Raw genomic sequence first — 18018 nt, 5'->3', positions numbered from 1 at the left:
TTTCTATACACCAAGTAAGTAGACTCCTTCAAATTCTTACATGGTTTCTCCTTCATTGCTATGCAGAGGACACTACTTTTCTCCTTACCCCCTTTTGATACCCAGGTGGCAACACGCATCTCTGCGTGCCTGGCAGATATCGCCGCTTGGATGTCGGCCTACCACCTCAAGCGCAGCAAGACCACGCTGCTCTTCCTCGTGGGGAAGGCCTGCCCACTCCAAGACCTCTCCACCACGGTTGACAACTCCACAGTGTCCCCCTCCCAGATTGCAAAGAACCTTGGCATGACGCAGATAACCCCCTGTCATTCTCTGCAAACATCAAAGCAGTAACTCACTCCTGCAGGTCCATGCTCTACAACATCAGTAGAATATGACCCTACCCAACATAAACAACTTACCCAGAATGCTGCAGCCCACCTAGTGTTCAAGTCTTCCCATGTCAGCCCGCTCCTCCACGCATTCCACTGGCTTGGCTTCCAGTCGAAGCTTGCATCCACTACAAGACCATGGTACTTGCCTATGGAGCAGCAAGAGGAACTGCCCCTCCCTACCTTCAGGCTCTGTTCAAACCCTACACAAAAGATTCTTAAATATTTCCACAACACCCCTATTACGATCTCTGACCCAGCTGATAACTACTTTGAGGAAAAATGTACTTACCAAGACAGCTAGTTGGGACAATCACATATCAATCTTAAGATGAATGCCCTAAGTTGCTCTTGATATAAGAGCGTCTACTAAATAACTAAAAATGTAGAATAAAAACTCCTTAAAAATATGTTTAAATTACAGGGCTATGGGAATAAAAGGAGAAAGCGACATTTGAAATCATTCCAAAACTTCTTCAGCACAAGTCACAGAGAGGACAGTACCCTCGTCCAGACCAAGAGTACTTCCTGGTCAGATATGGAAAGTTAAAATAAAAAAAATACCCATCATTAGCCAGCCAACAAATTGGCTACATGCAACATCGACCTCCATATAGAGATGTTGTTAAGGTCCTGGGTGAGAAAGCACTGATCTAGAGGTGAGGTATTTTACAACAATGTACAGGTAACTGCCAAAATAAAGGAAACACAAACATAAAGTGTCTTAATAAGGTGTTGGGCCACCAAGAGCCTCCAGAACAGCTTCAATGTGCCTTGGCATAGATTATACAAGTGTCTATTGGAGGGATGCAACCCATTCTTCCACAATAAATTCCATAATTTAGTGTTTTGTTGATGAAAAACACTAAATAATACATCTAAATGAATGTGTGCATGTTTCCATGTATTCCACTTTCAACTCTCAGAACACCATGTCCATGTTTACAGGCTCTGAGCCTTACTTCTCCAAAGACAAAAAGTTACATTTTAGTGTTAAATGCCACATTTAGTGAAACGCCTTTCTTGCTTGCTCCAAAATAAGTGTACAAATAAGAGGAAGACAAAAAAGTAAGACGCTATATCTCACATAAACACGATCATTCCAATACCATAGTTACAATGTGCAAGCGGCAGGGTAGCCTAGTGGTTAGAGTGTAGAGGTGGCAGGTAGCCTAGTGGTTAGAGCGTTGGACTAGTAACTGGAAGGTTGCAAGTTCAAACCTCCGAGCTGACAAGGTACAAATCTGTCGTTCTGCCCCTGAACAGGCAATTAACCCACTGTTCCTAGGCCGTCATTGTAAATAAGAATGTGTTCTTAACTGACTTGCCTAGTAAAATAAAAGGTAAAAAATAAATAAATGACATTTAAAAGAAAGCATACTGGAGTGACAGAGGTAGATATGGATAGGGATAAGGAGGGATAAGGAGGGATAAGGAGGGATAAGGAGGGATAAGGTGACGAGTCATCAGGATAGAAGATACATCGAGTAGCAGAAACATAAAATGATGATTGTGTGTGTGTGTGTGTGTGTGTGTGTGTGTGTGTGTGTGTGTGTGTGTGTGTGTGTGTGTGTGTGTGTGTGTGTGTGTGTGTGTGTGTGTGTGTGTGTGTGCATGTTAGAGTGTCAGTGTGCACGAGTGTGTAGAATTCAAGGGTCAACTCAGATAGTCCGTACGGCCATTCAGTTAGCTATTTAGTAGTATTTTGGCTTGGAGATAGAAGCTGTTCAGGAGCCTGTCCATAGTGTAGACCAACAACAAGTCATGCTTTAACCCAATGAGCAACACCAGATGCCTGCCCACTTTTCCTGTGTGCTGTTTGTTCCACTAACAGGCTGGGAGAGAAAAGGAGAGACAAATAGTTGTAAGGTGTCACTATGCAGATAAGTGCATCTGAGCTCAATTTTCAGTCTCATATCAACGGGTCTGAATACTTAAAATAGTTACTTTATAAATTTGCAAACATTTCTAAAAACCTGTTTTTGTTAAGTCGTTATAGGGTATTGTGTGTAGATTGGATTATTTTGTCCCCCCCCTCATTTTAGAATAAGGCTTTAACGTAACAAAATGTGGAAAGAGGGGTCTGAATTCTTTCTGAATACACTGTATGTAGAGTTAAAAATTCTCAGCAATCTACACACAATAACCCACGTAATGACAAAGCAAAAACAGCTTGAGAAATTTTTGCAAATGTATAAAAAAATAAAACAGTCTTCTTGGGTATGACGCTACAAGCTTGTCACACCTGTATTTGGGTTTCTCCCATTCTTCTCTGCAGATACTCTCAAGCTGTCAGGTTGGATGGAGAGCGTCGCTGCACAGCTATTTTCAGGTCTCTCCAGAGATGTTCGATCGGGTTCAAGTCTGGGCTCTGGCTGGGCCACTCAAGGACATAGAGGCTTGTTCCGAAGCCATTGCTGCGTTGTCTTGGCTGTGTGCTTAGGGTCATTGTCCTGTTGGAAGGTGAACCTTCACCCCAGTCTGAGGTCCTGAGCAGGTTTTTCATCACGGATCTCTGAACTTTTCTCCGTTCATCTTTGCCTCAATCCTGACTAGTCTCCCAGTCCCTGCCGCTGAAAAACATTCCCATAGTATGATGTTGCCTCCACCATACGGATGGTACCAGGTTTCCTCCAGACGTGACACTTGGCATTCAGGCCAAATAGTTCAATCTTGGTTTCATGACACCAGAGAATCTCGTTTCTCATTGTCTGAGAGTCTTTAGGTGCTTTTTGGCAAACTCCAAGCGGGAAGTCCTGTGCCTTTTACTGAGTAGTGACTTTCATCTGGCCACTACCATGAAGGCCTGATTGGTGGAGTGCTGCAAAGATCGGAGAACCTTCCAGATGGAAAACCATCTCATTAGAGCTCTATCAGAGTGACCATCAGGTTCTTGGTCAACTCCCTGACCAAGGGCCTGCTCTCCAGATTGCTCAGTTTGGCCGCACGGCCAGCTCTAGGAAGAGTCTTGGTGGTTCCAAACTTCTTCCATTTAAGGATGGAGGCCACTTTGTTCTTGAGGCCCTTCAATGCTGCAGACATTTTTTGGTACACTTCCCCCTGTGCCTCAGCACAATCCTGTCTCCGAGCTCTAAGGAAAATTCCTTCGACCTCGTGGCTTGGTTTTTGCTCTGACATGCACAGTCAACTGTGGGACCTTCTATAGACTAGAGGTCGACCGATTAATCGGAAATCGGTATTTTTGGACACAGATTACTTATACCTTTATTTAACAAGGCAGGTCAGTTAAGAACACATTCTTATTTTCAATGACTGCCTAGGAACGGTGGGTTAACCGTCTTGTTCAGGGGCAGAATGACAGATTTTTACCTTGTCAGCTCGAGGATTCAATCTTGCAACCTTACAGTTAACTAGTCCAACGCGCTAACCACCTGATTACATTGCACTCCATGAGGAGACTGCCTGTTACGCAAATGCAGTAAGAAGCCAAGCTGTTGCTAGCTAGCATTAAACTTATCTTATAAAAAAACAAATCAATCATAATCACTAGTTAAACTAGTAATATCATCAACCATGTGTAGTTATCTGGCGTGTCCTACGTTGCATATAATTGATGTGGTGCGTATTCGCGAAAAAGGACCGTCGTTGCGCCAATGTGTACCTAACCATAAACATCAATGCCTTTCTTAAAATCAATACACAAGTAAATATTTTTAAACCTGCATATTTAGTTAATGTTGCCTGCTAACATGACTCGTTGCGATCTGTGAAGACTACTTCTTCCTAACAAAGACGCCAACGTCGCCAAACGGGGGATGATTTAACAAGAGCGCATTTGCGGGAAAAAAAAGCACAATCGTGGCATGCCTGTACCTAACCATAAACATCAATTAATTTCTTAAAGTAAATACACAGAAGTATTTTTAAACATGCATATTTAGCTAAAATAAATCCAGGTTAGCAGGCAATATTAACCAGGTGAAATTGTGTCACTTCTCTTGCATTCATTGCACGCAGAGTCAGTGTATATACAACAGTTTGGGATGCCTGGCTCATTGCAAACTAATTTGCCAGAATTTTACATAATTATGACATAACATTGAAGGTTGTGCAATGTAACAGGAATATTCAGTGAAATACGGAACCGTTCCGTATTTCACTGAAAGAATAAACATCTAGTTTGAGATGATAGCTTCCGGATTCGACCATATTAATGATGTAAGGCTCGTATTTCTGTGTGTTATTATGTTATAATTAAGTCTATGATTTGATATTTGATAGAGCAGTCTGACTGAGCGATGGTAGGCAGCAGCAGGCTCGTAAGCATTCATTCAAACAGCACTTTCGTGCGTTTTGCCAGCAGCTCTTCTCTGTGCTTCAAGCATTGAGCTGTTTATGACTTCAAGCCTATCAACTCCCGAGATTAGGCTGGTGTAACCGATGTGAAATGGCTAGCTAGTTAGCGGGGTGCGCGCTAATAGCGTTTCAAACGTCACTGGCTCTGAGACTTGGAGTAGTTATTCCCCTTGCTCTGCATGGGTAAAGCTGCTTTTGTGGAACGATGGATAAAGATGCTTCGAGGGTGGCTGTTGACGATGTGTTCCTGGTTCGAGCCCAGGTAGGGTCAAGGAGAGGGATGGAAGCTATACTGTTACACTGGCAATACTAAAGTGCCTATAAGAACATCCAATAGTCAAAGGTTAATGAAATACAAATCGTATTGAGAGAAATAGTCCTATAATTCCTATAACAACTACAACCTAAAACGTCTTACCTGGGAATATTGAAGAGTCATGTTAAAAGAAACCACCAGCTTTCATATGTCCTCATGTTCTGAGCAAGGAACTTACACGTAAGAAAGCTAACATGGCACATATTGCACTTTCTCCAACACTTTGTTTTTGCATTATTTAAACCAAAATGAACATGTTTCATTATTTATTTGAGGCAAAATTGATTTTATTGATATATTATATTAAGTTAAAATAAGTGTTCATTGTCATTATTACAGATACATTTATTAAAAAATATATATATATTTTTAAATCAGACGATTAAATCGGCATCAGTTTTTTTGGGTCCTCCAATAATCGGTATCGGTGTTGAAAAATCAATCGGCAGACCTCTACTATAGACAGGTGTGTGCCTTTCCAAATGATGCCCAATCAATTGATTTCCAATGAACTCCAATGAAGTTGTAGAAACAGCTTAAGGATGATCAATGGGAACAAGATGCACCTGAGCTCAATTTCATATCCCATAGCACAGGGTCTGAATACTTAACTAAATAAGGCATGTTTTATTTTAATAAATTAGCAAAAATGTCTGAACCTGTTTTCACTGTCATTATGGGGTATTGTGTGTAGATTGCTGAGGATAGATTAAATAAAGCCATTTTAGAATAAGGCTGTAAGGTAATACAATTAAAAAGTCAAGGAGTCTGAATACTTTCCGAAGACACTATGTATATTTTACACACAAAATATAAAACGCAACATGTAAAGTGTTTGTCTCATGAGCTGAAATTAAAGATCCCAGAAATATTCCATAAGCACAAATACTTCTCTCAAATTGTGCACACATTTGTTTACATCCCTGCTTGTGAGCATTTCTCCTTTTCCAAGAGAATCCATCAACCTGACAGGTGTGGCATATGAACAAGTTGATTCAACAGCATGATCACACAGGTGCACCTTCTGCTTGGGACAATATAAACACTCAAAAAAGGTGCAGTTTTGTCACACAACACAATACCACAGATGTCTCAAGTTGACTGCAGGAAGCTGTTGGCAGATAATTTAATGTTCATTTATCTACCATAAGCTGTCTCCAATGTCATTTTAGAGAATTTGGCAGTACCTCCAACCGACCTCACAACCGCAGGCCTATGGCCTCCCAGGCCCACCCAGGGCGGTGCCCTTGCCCAGTCATGTGAAATCCATAGATTAGGTCCTGATTAATTTATATTGACCGATTTCCTCATCTGAACTGTAACTCTGTACAATCTTTGAAATTGTTGCATGTTGCGTTTATATTTTTGTTCAGATAGGTAAAGCATATTTTTAACCAATCCCTTCCATCTAGATCTCTATCCTCAACTAAAAAAAATAAGTCTCATTCTGACAGCGCAATATTGGCCAACACCACCCAGTAAGTCATCCTGACAGCACAATATTGGCCAACACCACCCAGTAAGTCATCCTGACAGCACAATATTGGCAATATTGGCAACACCACCCTGAGTATTGGTCATCCTGACAGAGCAATATTGGCCACAGAGCAACAGCACAATATTGGCCAACACCACCCAGTCGGTCATCCTGACAGCACAATATTGAACAGCACAATATTGGCCAACACCACCCAGTAAGTCATCCTGACAGCACAATATTGGCCAACACCACCCAGTCGGTCATCCTGACAGCACAATATTTGCCAACACCACCCAGTAGGTCATCCTGACAGCACAATATTGGCCAACACCACCCAGTAGGTCATCCTGACAGCACAATATTGGCCAACACCACCCAGTCGGTCATCCTGACAGCACAATATTGGCCAACACCACCCAGTAGGTCATCCTGACAGAGCAATATTGACCAACACCAACCAGTTGGTCATCCTAACAGCACATTGTCAGTTGATCCTTGCGTAGGGTTTCCAATGTCACTGCACACACGCAAGCACACGTGCAAGTGCACACTCAATCTTTGAGGATTTTTCTAGTTAGGAAAATGGGTAAAAAAATAAATAAATAAAAAGCCAAAATACAGAAACCAATGTGGTCTTATAGCCCATCAGTCCCCAGTTTCATTGCTGTATTTTTATTTATGTTTTTTACCTTTATTTAACCAGGCAAGTCAGTTAAGAACATATTCTTATTTTCAATGACGGCCTGGGAACAGTGGGTTAACTGCCTGTTCAGGGGCAGAACGACAGATTTGTACCTTGTCAGCTCGGGGGTTTGAACTCACAACCTTCCGGTTACTAGTCCAACGCTCTAACCACTAGGCGTGAGTCGAATCAGTAGATTTCTATTATTTGCGAGGCAATAGTCTTCCTGTTCGCACTTCCCATAAAATGAAGGCAGTGGAAAATTCCCAAAGGCACCTTCTCAAATTGTTTCAGCATTGCATAGTTTATTTGGTGAGCATGTGCGAGATGTGATCAGAAGACACCCCTTACCTTGTGACCAGCAGGTGGGACCCCATCCTCAGTGACGCTTTGCCCATTCTGAAAATAAACGAGACAGAACACGGTTTCAGTGCCAAGATATTTGCTGTGTGTGAGATTGTATGGGTGGGTGGGAACCATAGCAACCTAGAGCATCTATACTCATTATGCTACCCAGTGCATTTAACCTGTTGAAATGGCCAACAACCACAGTTCTCCAACAATGTATCTAGCTGAAGCATTGTTAAGAGCCCTTCAAAAAGAGAACATCCATTTGTTATCAGCCAGTCTGCATGTTATTTCCCAGCATACACAGCATGGACCAGAGGCTAAAGCACCAGATGACATAATTGCCGTGTAGTTTCACAAGAGCAGACACTCTTTAAAATGTCATGATGAAAAGAGAATCAAGGTATTTCAAAAGACCATTACATGACAGGCTGGCCACTTTCCAGTGAAATCAAACTGCCATTAAAGCCATGATGATGATGAGGATGATGATTAGACAGCCTGATTCATTTGAATAACCAACAGTTAGTGTGTTTAAAGACTCCAGGTTGCTGGGTTGAGAACATCAGATAATAACGTGTAATTGACTAAAATGTTTCACCCAAGGCCTTAGCAGATGGTTTGGTAGCACAGTACATTGTCGTGCAATATTCAGCTGCCACAGGCCATTAAAACTGTCGACGGCAAGTATCTCTAGAGATGTTCAATCTCTGGTTTCACAAAGAACTAAATATGATTTGTTTGGTCTGAAGCATTCTGTAAACTCATTCCTTAGAACACTCAAATTCACATTCTTGCCTCGACAGAAACACACAAAAAACACCCCTCTCTCTTACCATAGCAGTCAAAATAGAGACATATATTGCACTTCAAAAAAATCTAACAAACAGCCAGACACAGAGGTTCGGGATTGAAGCGCCAACACTGACCGAGCCCCCCACCCCCCCCTCCTTCCCTGTCATGTCACAATGGAGAGAGGCGATCCTGAAGTCACACTTCCTCTACTACTCTTCTCCCCTGACGACAATACAAGTATTTTCTAACACACACACACACAGAGCAGAGCAGAGAGACAGGATATTGATTAGCCTCAAGTTGTGATAAAGAAGAAAGAGAGTGGGAAAATGGCTTATCTGGGGCACTGCCTTTGGTCTGAGGGCAGAAAAAGATCTTTACTAAACAGAGAACCGTGGACTTAACCTTCACTCACTAAGATTGAGACACCCAACAGACCTATCGTGGACAAAGGCTGCATTTACACAGATTGCCCAATTCTGATCTTTTGGTGAATCAGATCAGCTCATTAATTAGGCAAAATATCAGAATTGGGCTGCATGTGTAAACACAGCCAAAAGGTCCAAGAGTGAGACATTACTGCAGCGGCCTCTGCTACAAATCAAGAGCACAAAAGGAAAGCAGGATTACCGTAATCAGTGAATGTTTTCAGGGCACACCCTCAGAGAACTTGTTAGGCTATCAGCTCTTGGAAACACAATGAGCTTCTCAAACCCAGCCTGAGGGTTTTATGAGAGTGCAAGAGGAAGGTCAAAAGTCTAGCTGGGGTTTTCATCCAGTTTTGCAACATATTTGTCATGAGAATTTTCCAACCATTGATGAGTTTCCACAAAACTGACTTACTGGGGATAAAAATCAGTGTGATGACGTAGTGCACAGAAAATAGACTTTTTCGCTTAAGTTTTCATGTACCGAATAAAAATCTAAAGTTAAGTGTTGTTTCCATCGCAGTTAAACTCGACCATTAGTTTCCGTGACAAAAACAAATAGGCCCACTCTGGTCTTGGCACCTGCTCTCTAGCCAACACTATGGGTAGGCTGTGCGGTCAATGGAGAGTAATCTACATGAGATTATTATGGATAAGAGCGAGAATTTGTATTTGTCAAACGTTAGACAAGCATCGATCACGTCACCAGAATAATACCCTTGATATTTATTGGAAAGGAGCGTCAAATTTACTTTGATATGGTGGTTATTATATAAATATTTGCTCATAAAAGCATTTCCACTGACATTTCTTTCATACTTAATTTAACCGACAACAGGATCCCACAATAAATCAAACCAACACAATTCTGTCAGCATTTATAACATTTTCATTGCCATCACAGCCGTCTTGTTTTTAATTTCTCTCCTCCATACGGTAAGACTTTACTAGCATAACAAACCAAATGTGGATGGTAAAAGTGGTCACTGACTGCGGTTGTTGAAAGGGATAGTTCAAGTGACATCACCCACAATGCTTTTCCAGGCAATGACATCAGGGTTTACATCCATGGGGGTAGTTAAGGCATTTTTAGTATGTTCCTCAAAAATTACATAAAAAATAGGCTTGCAGAGGTGAACTACCTCTTTAATAAGCTCAAGAAGATAGTGTTTCACAACTAACAAGGAAACACAAACCAACAATGAATCATAAAAAGGAGGGGTTTACACACAAACAAAATAAATTAATTTAAAAAAAATGAGGCTCCTTGAGGAGGAAACTAAATGGCCGTCCGGTTCCGGACTGTTTCCCTAACCTCTGTGTAGACATCCCCTCTATTTTGTACCTTCCTTATCCCCTCCCATAAAGTTCTCACTACTGTAGTCATGATCCCAGGGTCTTCAGGAGAGGTTGGAGCAGGAATGTGGAAGATGCTGCTCCACACATTTTGGCCTAATTAGCCCTGCATGGCTGAGCCAAGTGGCACAGTTAACCACGCTCTCCCCTGAGATGTCAACCAGAATAAAAACACACACACACTTTAGAACTACAACCGCACACATACAATTACACATTCAAACTCTTTCAAACTCTTTCAAACTCTTTCAAACTCTTTCAAACTCTTTCAAACTCTTTCAAACTCTTTCAAACTCTTTCAAACTCTTTCAAACTCTTTCAAACTCTTTCAAACTCTTTCAAACTCTTTCAAACTCTTTCAAACTCTTTCAAACTCTTTCAAACTCTTTCAAACTCTTTCAAACTCTAAACAATTAAACAAACTCTTTCAAACTCTTTCAAACTCTTTCAAATTTTCAAACTCATTCAAACTCATTCAAACTCATTCAAACTCATTCAAACTCATTCAAACTCATTCAAACTCATTCAAACTCATTCAAACTCATTCAAACTCAGAGATTCTAAATGCACATCAGGGCTCCCCAAATGGCAGCACACAGGACGAATGTCCCCTCCCATGTTAAAAATAAGAAGAAGTTATAAAAAATAAAGACACCAGTGAATCAGATTCCAAGTGATTTTTATTTTGTAAATGTGTTCCAAAGTTTTCTCATGCAGAATTGTGATCGTATACAAACGTAAGCAAGTTTTAGTCAAATGTTATATCGGTTTGTCCTTCTTGCGGTGAAGTTGCAGTCTACAAAGTATCTGTAATGATGTACCGACCACCCGCTCAATAATGATTATATATAATCTAGTTGATGATCCCTGACATACATTTCTGTACACACGTAGGGCTGAGTGGTATTTTACTGTATAATGTGGCTACAGGTATTGATCCACCGATGTGGATTTTCACTGTACCTTCACTAAATGGTATTTGTCACATGAGCCAAATACAACAGGTGTAGACCTTTCAGTAAACTGCTGTAAGGTATTTTAATGTTTGATTTTTTATATCATTGAGTAAATGACTCAAAGAAATGTATGAATGCTGGAATTGAACAAATATGCAAATAAAAACCAGTTCGAGGCTACAAAATAGCATTTTAACGCGGTGTTCTACAAATAGGACGACTGCACTGTCAGTTTTTGCAGATACAGTCTTTTTGATTGAACAGTGTAAAGCAACCAGAATGAATAAAGCCCATTAAAACCACTTAGAATTAATATGCTGCTATCCTAGGGTCACGCACTACCCATAATGCATTTTTGGAACTTTCATTATTCAGAAACATCAAATCCGGTCAAATTATATCATTTTGCCATCGCTCTACGCACATAGCTTGCAGCCAGCCATGTGACACAATTATGTTACTCAAAAGACATCTATAATTCATGCAATGTAAACAGCCTTGAAGAACTCATGGTGTGGTTAAAATATAACTTCAGTGTAACAGCTATGATTATAGCAGCGGAACCACCCTGAAAACCAAGCAACTGGTAATCGCTCCATCACACACACAAAAAACAACAACTATTGCTTCATTCATAGTGCAATACTGTACTTCAAACTAAAATGCTGCATCATTTGACCATCTTTAATTCATAAGCTTTACTTAGAAAAAAAAACTAGAATGTAGCACACCACAGTTCAAACGTTTGAGGTCACTTAGAAATGGCCTTGTTTTTTGAAAAGAGATGCACATTTTTTGCCCATAAAAATAATGTCAAATTGATCAGAAACAGTGTAGATAGATATTGTAAATGACTATTGTAGCTGGAAACGGACCGTTTACGGAATATCTACATAGGAGTATAGAGGCCCATTATCAGCAACCATCACACCTGTGTTCTAATGGCACGTTGTGTTAGCTAATCCACGTTTCTCATTAAAAAAAGGCTAGTTAATCATTAGAAACTATTTATTTTGCAATTATGTTAGCACAGCTGAACACTGTTGTTCTGATTTAAAGAAGCAATAAAACTGGCCTTCTTTAGACTAGTTGAATACCTGGATCATCAGCATTTGTGGGTTCAAATACAGGCTCAAATTGGCCAGAAACAAAGAACATTCTTCTGAAACTCGTCAGTCTATACTTGTTCTGAGAAATGAAGGTTATTCCATGCGAGAAATTGCCAAGAAACTGAAGATCTCGTACGACGCTGTGTACTACTCCCTTCACAGAACAGCGCAAGCTGGCTCTAACCATAATAGAAAGAGCGGGAGGCCCCGTTGCACAACTGAGCAAGAGGACAAGTATCAAATGTCAAGTTTGAGAAACCGACACCGCAAGTCCTCAACTGGCAGCTTCATTAAATAGTACCCGCAAAACACCAGTTTCAATGTCATCAGTTAAGTGGCGACTCCGGGATGCTGGCCTTCTAGGCGTTATCGTTTGCTTTTCTTTCAAGAACAAGGACATTTCTAAGTGACCAAACGTTTCAACGGTAATGTAGCCATTTATTTAACCGGGCAAGTCAGTTAAGAACAAATTCTTATTTACAATGACTGCCTAGGAACAGTGGGTTAACGGTCTTGTTCAGGGGCAGAACGACACATTTTTACCATTGCGTCAGCTTGGGGATTCAATCTAGCAACCTTCCGGTTACTAGTCCAACGCTCTAACCACTAGGCTACCTGCCGCCCCTACCTGCAGCTATGACGAAACAAGGAAAGCGACCTCATATCTGCCAGTGTGAAAGTAGCTTCAGGTTGTGTTATCACATGCCCCTATGGCAGCCAGTAAGTAATCGCTCCCAGGTAGTGTTTGTTCCACAGGTCACACCCAGATCAGCTGACGGTAAGGCAAAAGGCCCTTCTCTAGATGTGTTCCAAGATGGCTACATTGTAGTCACCTTCCAGATCTCACAACGCCAGCGTACAGCACCACTACATTATACTAGGTCTGGAACACACCCAATCTGCTTACATAATGGCCATAGATCCAGTAGAGCACACAGCCTTGGCCGCGGACGACTACAACACTATTGTTAAGTTTGCCGACGATCACTGACGAGGCGGTAAGTGACCTGGCAGTGTGGTGCCAAGACAACATCTTCTTCAAAGTGAGCAAGACAAAGGAGCGGATTGTGGACTACAAAGAAATGGAGGGCCGTGCACTACAACACCATCATTAAGTTTGCCCCAACCACAGGGCTGTAGTGGAGCGGATCGAGAGCTTCAATTTCATCAGTGTCCAGATCACTAAGGATCGATCATGGTCCAAACACACTAACAAAGTCATGAAGAGGGATCGACAATGCCTCTTCCCCCACCGGAGGCTGAAAATATTGGGCATGGGCCCTCAGAACGTTAAGGATCTACAGCTGCATCATTGAGAGCATCTGGACTAGCTGCAATCAGCGCCTTGTTATGGCAACTGCTTGGCATCTGACCGCAAGGTGCTACAGAGGGTAGTGCGTGCAGCCCAGTACATCACTGGAGCCGAGCTCCCTGCCATCCAGGACCTGTATACCAGGCGGTGTCAGAAGAAGTCCCCTAAAAATAGCCACCCAAGTCATACTGTTCTCTCTCTGCTACCACACGGCAAGCAGAAGCGATGCACCAAACTATACTAACTTTGACTCATCACATACGCTGCTGCTACTGTTAACTATCTGTCACTTTATTCCTAGTTATATGTACATGTCTACCTCAATTATCTCCTACCACAGCACACACACTTGATACTGGTACCTCCTGTATATAGACAAGTTGTACTCATTGTGTATCTATCATTTGTATTATTACGCGTTTCACTTGATTATTTCTCTATTTTCTCTCTCTGCATTGTTGGGAAGGGCCCGTAAGGAAGCATTTCACTGTTAGTCCACGAAGCATGTGACAAATATAATGTGATTTGAGCCATTAGCTGCTGTGTGCAGCGCGTCTGCAACATAGTTGGTCTGGAACACACCCACTCTCTCTCTCGCCCTCCCTGTGTGGCTCAGAAAGTGTACCCTGTGCTGGCAGGCCACGCATGGCTCAGAGGAATGTGGACCATTGTCTCACAGTTATTAACTCAACCCCTGGCCTCTTGCGTAATAACAGGGCGATCTCCAGAACGGCTGACAGTCATCCCTTGCAGAGGCTTGTTGTGTTTTGTTCTGATCTGTTCTACTCTATCAGAAAATACCCGATAAAAGCATGCGCCAAAACGCATTGGTTTTCACAACAAATAATTATTTTGCAGCGAACTTGCAAATGTCCAGCCAAGAGTTGATTAATATATTTTAATGTTCAGCTCCTTCTGCTGCACCTGGGTAGAAAAAGCTCTGCTGGGAACAGAGGACTAGTGTGTAGTAGAGGTAGACACCTGATTGCATCAGTCGCAAACACGTCCTTCAGTCACAAGTCTTCCAAATTAAAAATATAAATGTTACATCAAAGTATTACATGTTCACCAGAAGAAGAGGTTCATGATAATATGAGAAGGAAGGAGAAGAGCAGTTAGGGAATATCTCAAGCAATATGGGCAGGAAACAAAAATCATGTGCCTCACATGTACAGGGGAACAATAACAGTGACTTCATCAGTGATCAAAGGAGTGTCTATGACTAGGTCATTGCTCTATGTCGAGGCATCTGTTGGGGATTCTCCGGATCACTTTGGGGATCGGGGGAGTCTCAGACGGATAGCCAATCCCAATTTGCACCTCCCCCTCCCGCTTTGCCACAACCCTTGGATGTTTGCTTTGCCACAACCCTTGGATGTTTGCTTTGCCACAACCCTTGGATGTTTGCTTTGCCACAACCCTTGGATGTTTGCTTTGCCACAACCCTTGGATGTTTGCTTTGCCACAACCCTTGGATGTTTGCTTTGCCACAACCCTTGGATGTTTGCTTTGCCACAACCCTTGGATGTTTGCTTTGCCACAACCCTTGGATGTTTGCTTTGCCACAACCCTTGGATGTTTGCTTTGCCACAACCCTTGGATGTTTGCTTTGCCACAACCCTTGGATGTTTGCTTTGCCACAACCCTTGGATGTTCTGCAGATCTGAAGGTTCTGGATAGGTTGGTCTATAAACAGCAGTGTGGTGGAGACTCCACATTACAGATTTGCGAACGTCAAAACGGATGGGGCCAAAGTGGAGAGGAAGGGAGCGAACTGGGACCGGAAGAAGCCTGGTGGTGTGCCAGGTGCGATCCAGTGGCAGCACATGGAACGAGACTAGTACAGGGAAGGGAACGGAACAACTGCTGAATGTGATGACAGGGAGGAATAGAGAGACAGGGAAGAATGGAGGGATAAACTTTGTAGTGGTATGTGACTAAACCCTGGGCCGGATCTGTAGCCTTCACACAGTCTCTAGTTTCAAAACACAGAGTCACTGACAGGAAACAAACAGCTCATCAGCTGTCATCTGATAGGAGAGAGTAGCTCCTCTCACCGAGTGGATGTGTTAAGAGTGTGTTGATTATAACATTTATATTCAGATCAGACGTTCGTAACAATACGCTTGGATATTTGACATCCTACAATTTAGAACTGTAGGCAGCTGTCGACAGTAGCTGACATCATTATCAGATCAAGTATAGCAATGGACCAATGGTAGAATCTGAACCTAGTTCGTACTTTGTCAGTCAGTACCTTGACATTTCCATAAAGCTGTTAATGAATCTGACCTTGTCCAAACCGATAGTAATCCAAAACCACAACCCTTCAATCAATCAATCAATCCACAGCTCTCTCTGGTATCCAACCCCAGCCTTAACATCCGTCTGTCTCGGGGCTCTCAGTTTACAGCTCGATCAAATCAGCCTCAGTCTCGTCTGTCGGTCTAAGACTGGAGCCGGGTGCCAACGAGAGCTGTGCTGTGACTTACAGCCTCAAGCTCAATGGGAAAGGTCTCAGTGTGCCAAATTCTAAAAGGCATGTGTCATCTCTCTACATTACACAAAACGAGGCAAGACGGGCATCATTTTACCTGCCCATCCAATCAGGTGGGGATTGGGGAAGACCTCAGTCCCAACAGGTGTAGTATAGCTACACTCCTCCATTTGAACCAAATCACAACACAAAGAGATAAGTATGAGAACATAGTAGGGAGAATGGGCTCTCTAGGTTTACATGTAATGCTTCTGCGTGACAGAACACTGGTTTATTGCGTTGAGACAGTATGTCACTCTTGCCTCCAATTTGCTTTTAACAAAAGTTGCAAGGTCATGACCATAGTAAAAATTCCAGCGCGAACTTCCTGGCAAGCAGCCACCTGTCAAGAGGTGCGGAGGACATTCAAAACGGCAGAAGCCGAGTTCAACTAATGTCCTCTGAACATTAGCTATTAGACTAGACTACTATACATCAAAAGGAAAATGTCAAGCCATGGCAACCACAGAATAAAACAGGATAAGAGTGGATAGGGAGAGTAGCCTACTCACTTGATAACAAATTCAACTAAATGGCAGAGGAAGATTTAAATAAGTATTTTGAACGAGTTTTAGAGTTCACAGGTCACTGCTCCATGGAATCAATAACATAAAATTATACCCCTGCTGATTTGATTTCGGCTAAATGTTGTCACACACATGGGTACATTGCATCAACCTACTGTAAAAAACAAGCAAGTGCACTCCTTAACTTTACAAACATGTAGAATAACAACTGGGGCGCCTTCAGCAGGACAACGTTTTGGAACGTTCAGATAGAAATATGCTATGTAGAACAAACATGCATATCTGACATGCAGAATATGGAATCACGTCAGCTCCATGTGGCATTTCCATTTCCAACGCCTGAGAACGTTTTCGTACTGAACATGGCCCAAGTCAACATTGTTCCATTATGTCAATAAAAACCAGTTGAATCCTGGTATTTATTGTCAAGTGTCTTTCCAAGTACACCAATTAACAGAAGGGAAAAGTGTAGCCTACAAATAGCCTATATTTGGCATGAGGAATGACAATAAGAACAATTTCACCGGTGCCCTTACCTCGGAGTCCAGTGTAACTAGTTCCATTTGGGGCCAGGGCTCCGCAAGATGTGCAAGAGGCATTATGCTGGTTTAGTATCGCTCTCTGCTACCGAAATACACGTTCAATTTGCCCAGATGGATTGTAGGGTGAGGTTACGTTACCCTGGACAATGTCTTGTTTATTCACAATCTGAATTCCGGTCGGTTATGATGTATCAATTCAATCCCCGGTGCAGACGCGTATTCCAGTCGCACTCGGGAGCCGTTTGCTACAAACAAATATAAACCCGAATGATAAACCCGAATGAAAAGCACACGAGAAAACTACTGATGATACCAATTCCAGGATATGAGTAGAATCAGAACCCTCTACACAGGTAGCCTAGGTCAGATTTGTAGTGAAGATCCGACTGAGTTTCCAAGCCGTTAATTAGGCTATGCAATTATATTCATTCGCCAAAATAATTAGCTTTCTCTTGAGTCCATGTAACCTAATTAATCGACGACGCAGCCTATTATATTATAGGCATACAGCTTCTCTTCTTCTCTGTATTTATGAGAGATTACACGGAATGGGGACTTCGTTCTGTACTGCCTCCAGAATGTAGCGTTGAAGCTGAGCGCAACTCGAACTGTTATTGGCAGACTCCAGACTGATTTCTTCCAGCCCGGTATTCGTCGGTCCGCCCAACTGTATTTTCGCCATCCTCTGGAGGCTGGTTGAACTGCAATTTATGTATAGGATTACCTTACGTAATACGCCAAAGCGCACCAAATGCACTTTAAAAAAAATACAGTAATCAAATTAAAAAGGTTGGCAGCGTAATAAGACCTTGAAGATGATTTTGTTCAGCATGATGGTAAAAAAAAAAGATAATAGGGAGGAGAAAAAGGACGGGAGAAGAAGAGAGGGGTCAAGGGCGTTGATGATGAGGATGGTATAGTGATTCATTATTATGCACACAGG

The 18018-nt window shown here is 42.1% G+C and overlaps 1 protein-coding gene across 2 annotated transcripts in view; it reads right to left on the bottom strand.

Moving 5' to 3' along the window:
- The window catches only part of LOC124001147 (ribosomal protein S6 kinase 2 alpha-like), an 86764-nt gene extending 69050 nt beyond the window's left edge, over positions 1-17714 (bottom strand). The window contains exons 1-2 of one of the 2 annotated variants that reach the window (XM_046307741.1): positions 17070-17714; positions 7518-7565 (exon numbers count right to left, since the gene is read on the bottom strand). In XM_046307741.1, the coding sequence (XP_046163697.1) occupies positions 7518-7565; positions 17070-17132 (111 nt within the window). In that variant the 5' untranslated portion in view covers positions 17133-17714. The remainder of the gene's footprint in view (positions 1-7517; positions 7566-17069) is intronic. The other variant, XM_046307743.1, reaches the window with a different exon arrangement.
- Positions 17715-18018: the final 304 nt, after the last annotated feature.

This window comes from Oncorhynchus gorbuscha, linkage group LG17 (assembly GCF_021184085.1).
Source record: "Oncorhynchus gorbuscha isolate QuinsamMale2020 ecotype Even-year linkage group LG17, OgorEven_v1.0, whole genome shotgun sequence".
Taxonomy (NCBI): Eukaryota; Metazoa; Chordata; class Actinopteri; order Salmoniformes; family Salmonidae; genus Oncorhynchus; species Oncorhynchus gorbuscha.
Note: the sequence above shows the minus strand (reverse complement) of the source record. Positions and strands in the feature narration are given on the sequence as shown.